Source organism: Anarrhichthys ocellatus, unplaced genomic scaffold, assembly GCF_004355925.1.
Source record: "Anarrhichthys ocellatus isolate YVR2014 unplaced genomic scaffold, GSC_Weel_1.0 scaffold53, whole genome shotgun sequence".
Classification (NCBI taxonomy): Eukaryota; Metazoa; Chordata; class Actinopteri; order Perciformes; family Anarhichadidae; genus Anarrhichthys; species Anarrhichthys ocellatus.
Window position 1 is genome coordinate 1,194,867 of NW_022280083.1, and position 9,703 is coordinate 1,204,569.

At 40.3% G+C, this 9,703-nt stretch overlaps 1 protein-coding gene across 1 annotated transcript; it reads right to left on the reverse strand.

The window, feature by feature from the left end:
* Positions 1-5,511: 5,511 nt before the first annotated feature.
* On the reverse strand, positions 5,512-8,157 carry LOC116396161 (C-C motif chemokine 19-like). The gene is made up of 4 exons (XM_031870592.1): positions 7,964-8,157; positions 6,562-6,685; positions 6,308-6,422; positions 5,512-5,882 (listed from the first exon to the last, which is right to left on the reverse strand). The coding sequence occupies exons 1-4, from the start codon at positions 8,025-8,027 to the stop codon at positions 5,850-5,852; spliced, it is 336 nt and encodes a 111-aa protein (XP_031726452.1). The 5' UTR covers positions 8,028-8,157; the 3' UTR covers positions 5,512-5,849.
* Positions 8,158-9,703: the final 1,546 nt, after the last annotated feature.

Here is a 9,703-nt window from a genome sequence, read left to right on the forward strand (position 1 = left end):
AAAGGCAAAAGAAAAATCGATCCACGTCCGCTCCAGTAGCAGAGATTCAGCATATTATTATTATTATTAGTGGGAGAGTAGAAAACAACACACAGGAGTTTGTTCAGATGGCAAATTTAACTCTGTTTCCATCCTCCACCTGTTTTTAGTTCATTTCTGCTCTTTTAAGTCTGTTTATATGAAGACGAAAGGGAGGGATGAACAGACACCACAGCTGGGATGAATCACAGGCGGATATCACTTAAAGTTACTGTGAGGAACTTTTATCTGGTTCTGAACCAGTCCCAGTGTAGTCCTGATCCTCTATCAGACCTCCATCAGCAAACGAGACCATCAGAGAGAAGATGGTCTGTTTCTATAGAGTTGTTCTTAATGCTCGTCATCGGAGCCACCGGGTCGGATTCTGGTGAAATCAGATGAAATCATGCAGTTTCACCAGAAACTCCTTCAGCTCAGACTCCAGCAGAGACCGGTCCACCGTGGACACACCCAGATCCTCCAGCAGAGACCGGTCCACCGTGGACAGACCCAGATCCGGCTTCACCTGCAGCCTTGGACCTGCAGTCTGGAGCTCCGGAGGAAGCGGGGCAGACTGTCAGACCCTGCTGCAGTAAAATGAGAGGTTTTCTAAAGGGACCCTGGTGCTCGGAAACACTACCACTTTAGTCCACAGGGACCGCCACAATCAACACAACATTAAAGTTCCTCATAGTAGCTTTAAGTGAATGCAACCTGACCCCCCTCAAGCTCTCATCTCAGGACACGTCACGGCTTTCGAAGAATCGAGTGGCTGCAGTCTGAGCTGTACATCTGATCTGATGGCACATACTGTAAATGCATAACCTGACGTACACATGTGGTGAGTTCTATTTATTTATTGACCGGTTCAGTTAGCGGAGGGAAGCGTCTTAACTGGGCGGTGGCAGAAAAAACAGGGAAGGATGTCCAATGAAAGCAAAGCGTAGCCGAGGAGACGTGTGGAGGCCTTTCTGAATGTGTTGGGGGTCCAGTCTGGACAATAATGCTCATTAGTTATATGCATTTAGAGAGAAGTAAATAATCGTAACTATGCCTTAAAACACTCGAGGAAAAAAGGGAGAATTTGCCGCATTGGACACTTTAAGGCGAGTGACCCAATATCTGTGCAGACATATTTTGTATGAAGTGTCTAATGTGACATCTTCCCCAGATTTATGACGACTTCAAAGTGAAGAGACGATATAGAGGTGATATTTTTGTTGAAGATTAAAGGGCAACACGTTTAGTGTTCGTATGTTCGTGTCCAGGTGTAGAATGTGGCCTTAGGCTCAAAATGAGATGACGAAGAACTAAAATTACGGCTATATATACATAATACCTGGATATACGAGTGTACACAGATGCCCAATCAAAATACTACTAGTTTTTGAAAAACTTGCATACATGAATATAATTTTACCGCTTAAAGTTTCTTTTGGTCTGCATTATTGTACAGGTTTCTTTTATTTTTATTTAAATGTATTATTCTAAACATTTAAATTCATCGATTTCATTTTCATAGAACTGTAAATATATTTAAATCCTGTAGAGCTACATGTATGAATGTTAATACAGATTTAATAATGCATTCTTATGTTTAATACAGAGAGCAGGTATATCCTTTAGTTCCAGCGCTGACAGCCGTGATGAGAGTAACAGTAGAGAGGAGGCTGGCATGGGTTGGTGGTCTCTCCAGGCAGTTTGCTGTTCATTGACATCCTGTTCAGAGTTCACAGAGGACGGACAGAAAGCAACAACACAGTCGTAATAAGAACCAGAGAGACGTGGAGGCAAGAGACAGATTCACTTTTCATCTGGCTTTTGATTCGCTGAAATGTGTTGCTTTGAAATGCTCCTCAGAGAGAAGGAGAGAAGTCGCCGCGGTTCCTTCCTTTCTTTCTCTCTCTCTCTCTCTCTCTCTCTCTCTCTCTCTTTCTCTCTCTCGTCGGTCTTTATCTGCTTTCTCTCTCCTTCGCTGCTGCTGCCTCCTCCTGCCTGTAAATACCTTCAGCTCTTCTCTCTGTGTCCACGGCTATATGACGTGTACGTATGACAATATCAAACTACTATGGATGTTAAATAACAAAGTGCTCATGTGATCACAAACTCAAATGGCTCCCGTGTCTTTTTGTCCTTAACGCAGCTGAAGGGAAAAGTTGAAAACGAAGGCTGTAGATTAATGATACAAAGGTTTTAAACTAATTGTGAACTTTGTACACAATCCTTTCTTTGGTCACATTGACTCTCTTCTCGTCAAAGGTGTGAGTTTTACTTCCTATCGAGGTTTCCTGATTGGCTCCTACATCATTCTGTCACCTTCTCACAATACCACTCACCAAGTACATGAAACAAAGGCACGCAGCTTGAAGTTGCAACTAAAGTTTAACAATTTAATAATAATATAATAACATTATTTTTATTGCACAAGGATATAAAGAGCTGCACAATATACAAAAAAAGTCAATAAAATAATAAAAACTAAATAACTAACCATACAAGATAAACAAAATATAGTTACAATGATGAGAACTAAAACAATGATGAAAGGTTTTATATTTATCAAATCCAAGACAGTTTCATCAACCAGCAGCCTTTTCTTTCTTTACTGTTACTGCAGTTCAGAACATGATGTACTGTTGTGTATTAATATACAAATATCATACTACGTACCTACATATTAATTCTACTGGTGAGGAGGATGCAGTTCAGCCACCAGATGGTGCTGATGGTTCAAGAGATGAGCAGGATCCACTGGGAGTTCACTCAATTATAATAATCGGCTCTTTTGCACTGTGCTGATTTATAACAGTGCAGACACACAATGGTAGGCATATTATGTTTTCTTTCTCCTTTATTTGTTGTCTTGCCAGACTGGCTCCACTTCTAAACTCTTGTCTGAGTTGTCTTTAAAAGGTCCTCTTTGTGTTTCGAGCCTCACTGGATCATGTTGACTCAACATCATGAGTAACAAATAGGTTCATTATTTAAGATGTGTCTTTAGCTGTGTGTTGAAACCAACTGAACACTAGTTTAGCTCTAATGATTGCAAACTTCCCAAAGAGGCAAAGCAGAGCTGAGTTTTGACTAAATGTGTAGAGCGGCCTCAAGCTAATTCATGCATTGTTTTAGGAGGTTTGAACATTTCTCTGAATGTTGGCTTCATATCGCCTCAATCAGCAGGAACAGCAGTTACATAAAATGATACATACATTATATTAAAAGGTAAAGAAAAAGTTTTTACTTCTCTGGAGGGTTCTTTCCATAAAGTTCTCAGACACAATCTGAACCTTTTAGTGCCTCAATACTTGACAAATTAAAAAGAAAATCTTGTCAAAGTTGCCATTTATGTGGAAAAAAATGTACTGAAATGAACTTAGAAGATGCAATTTTTAGGGTAAGCCAGGACTCTTCTGAGGTTTCATCAGTTCATCGACAAAAAGGTTTTTCTAAAACCAAGAAGGGTAATAACATCAAAGAGGTGATGAACAGAGGATCTTTTTCTCCATTCATTCATGTGAACCCCCTCACCTTTGTTATCATTCATTCCTGATCATTTCCATTCGACAGGTACGTCTAACTTCCTGGCACTACTTTTTTGGAGTAAACAAGACAGACAATCATTTTGGCACATTCACCGTCGACAAGCGTCTCTGCTAAAAAAACTAAAATGTGAAACGTAATTCTTTATTTATCCAGGACGTGAGGATTAAAAAGTGAATGGGTGACCCTTTCCTTGTTTCCGTGTCAGATTAAAGATCACCTGGATGAATAGGTAGGTTGAAGCGGTGGGAACCTCGAGGTCAGGGAGGTCAGCCTGCTCCTCAACTGACTGAAATCATTTGTTGAGTAACGCATTCAACCCCCACTTGGCTTCCTCACGACACCTCTTCCAAATATCAAGGTTACGTTACACTCAGCAGCCTGTAAATGTGCTTTTATTGAAATTCAACCCACCATTCATGTATTATTGTCCTTTTCTGCATGTTGTGTATACAAATACACGTCAACGCACAATTTTAATGTCTCACGCACTTGAGCTTGCAAAAGGTTTTAAGTTACTTTGAAAGGAGAGTTGTGCAAGTTCACAAAAGATGCCAACTCGGCAGCCTTTCAACCGCCACAAGAGCTCAGACAAATTAGATCTGGATGGATCTTTTATAACATTTTCTTCTTCCAGTTCACTAAATGTTGAGGACTAAGCTCCACCCACCCAACCCAGTTTAAGTATGCAAACTAAATCAGAACTTACAAATGACCATACCATAAAATTTAATACATATATTAATTTGTTCATGACAGAAAGTAGTGTTGAAAGTCAAATCACTGCATAACAATTGTGGCTAGAAAAAGTGTTGAAAGTCAAATATTACTACATTCTACGGCCATGACGAGGCTCTGTTTAGACACGGTGGTGCCCTGAGCTAAGTTCTGGAACAAAGGCCGCGTCTTAAAAAACATCACATTTCTGCACTAAAGTATTTAAGCACACCTGAGCCGTTTTCACATTCCTCCTCCCTCCCAAAACACCTTTAACATTTCTCTCTCCTTTCTCTCCTCCCCAGTCCAAAATCACTCTGTTCCATCCATCCGTCCAGGACTCTGATTCCTCCCCTCATCCCTTCATCCCCCTCATCCCTTCATCCCTTATCCTGCTTCTGGACCCTTTTACTCCTGTCCCACTGACCTCACACTCCCATCCAGCCACTTCCTCCTGCCCTACAATAACCTCTTCATCTCCAGTCTCAATACTCGAACCAGTCGCCTGACCTTCCCCGCCCACCTGCTCCCACTTTCCTCGTCAGCCCTGCAGATATTTAGCCGGACTGTTCCAACACTACACTCACTTGCTAGTTGTCGTGTGCTTTGTAACTTTGCTTCACCCTGACCCTGCATGTAAGTTTCTATGTACCTTCATTTTGGCATTTGCGTTATCAGTTGGATCTTATCCCAGTTGCCTCTCACTCACCCACCATGATATCTACTGAATACATAAGCCACATGCACGATACAATCCCCAAAATCTACATTACTTATGTTATTCAACCTTTTAAACTGTACAGACGTATAGATGTTATGTTGATGTTTAGTTCCCTATGCTCAGATTAAAGTCTGGGCTGATGCTAAGATTTATTAGCATGTCTTCATTATTTCTGAACAAGAAAAAACTGAAATTACAGTAAAGAGCAAAGACAATCGTGAAGAGTTTATCGGGACCTGAATTTTAGATTGTTATCCTATCGTGGTTGTCAAATCTCTGTCATGGCAGCCTGACAAATTACTGAAACGTTGTCCAATAAAAATCATGTTTAGATGTTTGTCAACCTAAACAAACTACACATATAAATAAAACCAATAATTCTTTCCATCTGTGGTGGGATTCAAATAAAAGAAATAGAATAATATGGATCATTTACTAATTTTTACTCCCGACAAAGTGAATGTTGTCGTCGACAAAGAATGATGGACGTGCTCAGGATTTAGAAAACAAGGCTTTATTTTTGAAAAAGGTCAATAATCCCCAAAAAACCCACGTAACAAATTTAAATCCAGAGCTAGTTTAGTGAGCAGTTACACACTCTTAAAAACTTTCACATTTTTGGTCTACTAAAACAGAAACACCATTAAAAAAAATATATATAAAATCCTTCAATTTTCATTGTGACTCAAACACCATTTTATAAAACATAATGGTTAAATAGATAAAGCTCTCTGTAGTCATAGGACTCACTATAATTATTTATTTCATTGGTTCGATCCCTCTTTTCTCCTCCCTGACTCGCGGTGCTCCTCTCCGGCTCCGTTGTTGAAGAGTTCACAGGTCGCCCTCATGTTTACACTCGCTTCACTTTGCTGCAGCGTTCGTGCTGTGGACACACAAATATTTTAGAAACGAAAGCCAATAATAATGTCGTCACTGCTTCAAACTGGAGCTCCTGCCCCTGAGTCATGATCCGGGCTGCTTTAGGCCTCCGTACAACCTCATGACTCAGTCATTCAAAGTCGGCTTCACGGTTAGATGGTTTACAGCACACTTCAACTTAATGAGGCTTGAAACGGACTGAGGTTTTTGTACAAACAAACTATGAAACTCTGATCAGTTGGCTGGTGTGCGTCATGTTTTTAATTCAATTTAGTTTCAATTCTGTCCTACAAGTTTCCAACATTGCAGAAGTCAAGACATCAAACTCTCAGATCTCGCCATGAACTTTTAAAGGAATAGTTTGAGATGGAGAGTTACATTTGAACTTAATTAACTCCATTTAAAACCTTTTATCTGGAGACGCCTTACCTTGTAGTTGTGTTTCTTGCAGAATTGCCCCAGGGTGTCCACGTGCCTCACCACAAGTTGGATCCACGGTTCGTCAGCAGGCACACAGAGTTTCCTGCCACCTTTGGTCAGCAAACTGCAAGAACACCAAAGCATCCGGGTCAGGGCGAGGTACGAGAACTTGCAACGGTTTGAAGTGTATTTGTTCATCCTGCATCACACACACACACACACACACACACACACACACACACACACACACCACCTGAACTTACACTATGGCATCAATAGAGCAGCCATGTCCCCTGATCTGTCGACGGTAATCAACAACCACATGTTTTGGTACTGGTTTGTTTCTGACGCTCAAGCAGCAGTCCATGGGTATCTGAGCCAACGTCACTGAAAGACAGAGAAGATGAGTTCAGCATAACGTGGCTCTCCTCTGCAGACTCAATGAGACACAGTCTACTTCTTCTCAGACCGCAGCTTGAATGCATCATCGATAACAATTAATTACAATAATGACACTTTTGTGTTAACAGACATTTATGAAACCGTAAAAAACTGTTTTCAATGTCGGCATATATTATCACGATGTCCCAAACATTCATCACATCGCCACAATGTGACCAAATACACGCTTCGGTGCGGCGCCATCGCCCTCCTCTAAATGATGACTGCGGAGGCCGGAAGATCCCATGATCCTTTGCTACATTTGTTTTTAATTTGCTGTCTTTTTTTGTTTATTACTAGAGTGTGTGTGTGTGTGTGTGTGTGTGTGTGTGTGTGTGTGTGTGTGTGGCTAAGGATAAATATATTCTAGTAAGAATACAAAAAGTTCTGCCGTGTAAGCAAATGGAAATTCATCCCTCAATAAAGTGTAGAAATGATCTCGAGCCCTCTGGATCTTCACTTCATAAAAGCTTGAGTGGAAAAAAAACAAACGGCTAAAAGGGCTCAAGGGCAATTTATGACTAATCAGGATGTAGTGTCGTCCTCTCAGCCAGTTGCCTCACTGGCTTTTGTCAGCTGACTGGGATTTCCAGCAGTTAAACTTTAACCTACTACAAAGGAAAGGAGCCGAGGAGAGGAGAGGGGAATACCAGCAGCACGCCCTCAACCCAACCTTGCTCTGTTCACTTTGCTCTGGTCATATCAGTGCTGCATAGATGTCAGTACTAAAGTAGATAATTGACTTCACTTAAGTTATTAAATTACTTTTTTTTTTATCATATCTCTACATTGTACTTCATGTCATTCTGTTTTAAAGGGTTTTTAATGGAGCATTTCCTTATCTGGATTAGTAGTTTAATGACTTGTTGCACAGACTGTAAAACTCCCTCAGACACAAAAGTGATTTCAGACAGAAATAAGAAGGAGAACTTAAAGAAATGAGTGAGAGTAAGTTTTTAAGGTGAGGTGAATTTCATAGACAGACTTTAGAGCGAGTCAAACACAGTCAGAGTGTGTATTTACACCTCAAACGTAGGCGCAATGAGAATCTCTATTCCTTTTCCTGCTCACTTTGTAAACCACTACTTTCTCTTTGGAGCCGTTCCAGGTGAGATTTGTTCTGATAGATTACATCCTGTTGTCTTTTTCGCTGACTCATTTCACAAGAGGGAAGATTAAAGGCATCACTGTTACAGTGTGAGGAAAAAATGAAAATAAACTCACCTGTGCAGCAGCAGGTGATGAAGAGGAGGCAGAAGAAGAGCTTGGTGTCACCCCACGATGCCATGTCCGGTCGCTGAGCTGGTTGAGGTCTCTCTGGAAGCTGATTGGCTGAGCCTGTTCTTCCTTTCAGCACCTGCTGTGACAAAGGAGGTGAGGATACTGCCTCTGTGGACTGACTGCTCCTATATATACTCTGAGAAGATGATGTCCACTTGCTTTCATTTTCCATTTCCTCTCCCCCACCTCCTCCTCCTCCTTGTCTCGCCCTCTTGCTCACTCCACTCAGAGTCCATCATGAACTGAGAAGCTCAAACAAGTCAAAACCTCCTTCCTAACCCCCTCCTCCCTCCCTCTCTTGTGTATATTTTACCAGATCTTTCTTCATTTCCCAGCACCCTTCACACCTTCTCCTTTCAAGGTAACAGGAGCAGTTTGTCACACTTTTAGTCAGGCCGCATCCCGGTCTCACTTCTCTAATCTCTAATCTCCAATTCTCTGTAATTTAACCCTCACACAACCATCGGTCCACATCTACACCTCAAAAGAAGCAGCGCAATGGAAATATAATCATCTGACATATGCATTGTAGAAAAGCTTTAAAAAAATAGATAAAATAACCATTATGTTATTTTTATGTGCCCCATGGGAGCATTTGGGAATATTTTATGCTGCTACTCTAAGTATTTAATGAAACAAAACATTGTTTAAAGTGTTTAAAGCTTGCCTTATATGATAAAAAAGTGTTCAGTGCTGGGGTTCTTTTGTAAATCATAAGATAACATAAAATAATCCTTTATTAATCCCGCAGCGGGAACATTTACAGGATTACAGCAGCATGGTGGATAGTGCAAACGAGAGACATAGTAAAAACATTTGGAAAAGCTTTCACAATCCATGTTCAGACTGATAAAAAACAAATCTTCTAGCAGAGCTATTAAAACTTCAACTACAGCTAAAATATAGTATCGTGGACCTAAAATCATTTCAGTGACAGAGATACTGAAAGTCAGTTTGTCTTATAAACTAATACTTTGACTCAGTTCTCGAGAATATGGTTCTCCTTTCACATGTCAGCTGCAAACATAACTGAACTCAACATAGATGGTGTTCTATTAATACATACAAGAAACAAACTGGTTAGATGAAAAACAATGTGGCGATGCTTTAAACCCCATAGGGATTGCTTTCACAATGTATTTTCCAATTCACCAATGGACCATCAGGTCTACACCTGAATAACATTTTATTTTTACCAAAATCATGAGAACACATTTTAATGAACGCAGCCTGATCATATATCTGCAAAATGTTCACCTACAACATGAGACAAAAGCATGAAAATATAGAGCACAAACAGTCGGCAAGAGAAAGACACTCGGCTAAATATAGAAAACGGATTAAATATAAATTACATTCATTTTACAATAATAGCCATTCTGCAAATTGTACCGTAACTCAAGTGTGCTGCACTGATACGAGTTTACATGTCCAATCAGGTCATACACTGGATCTACAATTCCAAGTAAAAGTAAAGTGAGGTATGTGGTTCTTGGGATATGGGCGGCAGCATCAGATGAAAACAATACTTCCAGTAAAAAAAGCTTAATATATTTTATTTTACTGCACCCCAGTTTACACCTTGTCTTTCAAGAACAGTGTGAGTCTCTCCTCATGTTTCCTGTCCATCTCCATACATTTAAATCTAACTAAAGACAACTATAATATCTTAAACATTGTAAA

Coding starts and splice junctions, on each gene's coding strand:
- LOC116396161 (XM_031870592.1), bottom strand. CDS start 8,027: ATGGCATCGTGGGGTGACACCAAGCTCTTCTTCTGCCTCCTCTTCATC. Junction 6,686..7,963: donor CATCACCTGCTGCTGCACAG/GTGAGTTTATTT, acceptor TCTGTCTTTCAG/TGACGTTGGCTCAGATACCC. Junction 6,423..6,561: donor TGCTCTATTGATGCCATAGT/GTAAGTTCAGGT, acceptor GTGTTCTTGCAG/TTTGCTGACCAAAGGTGGCA.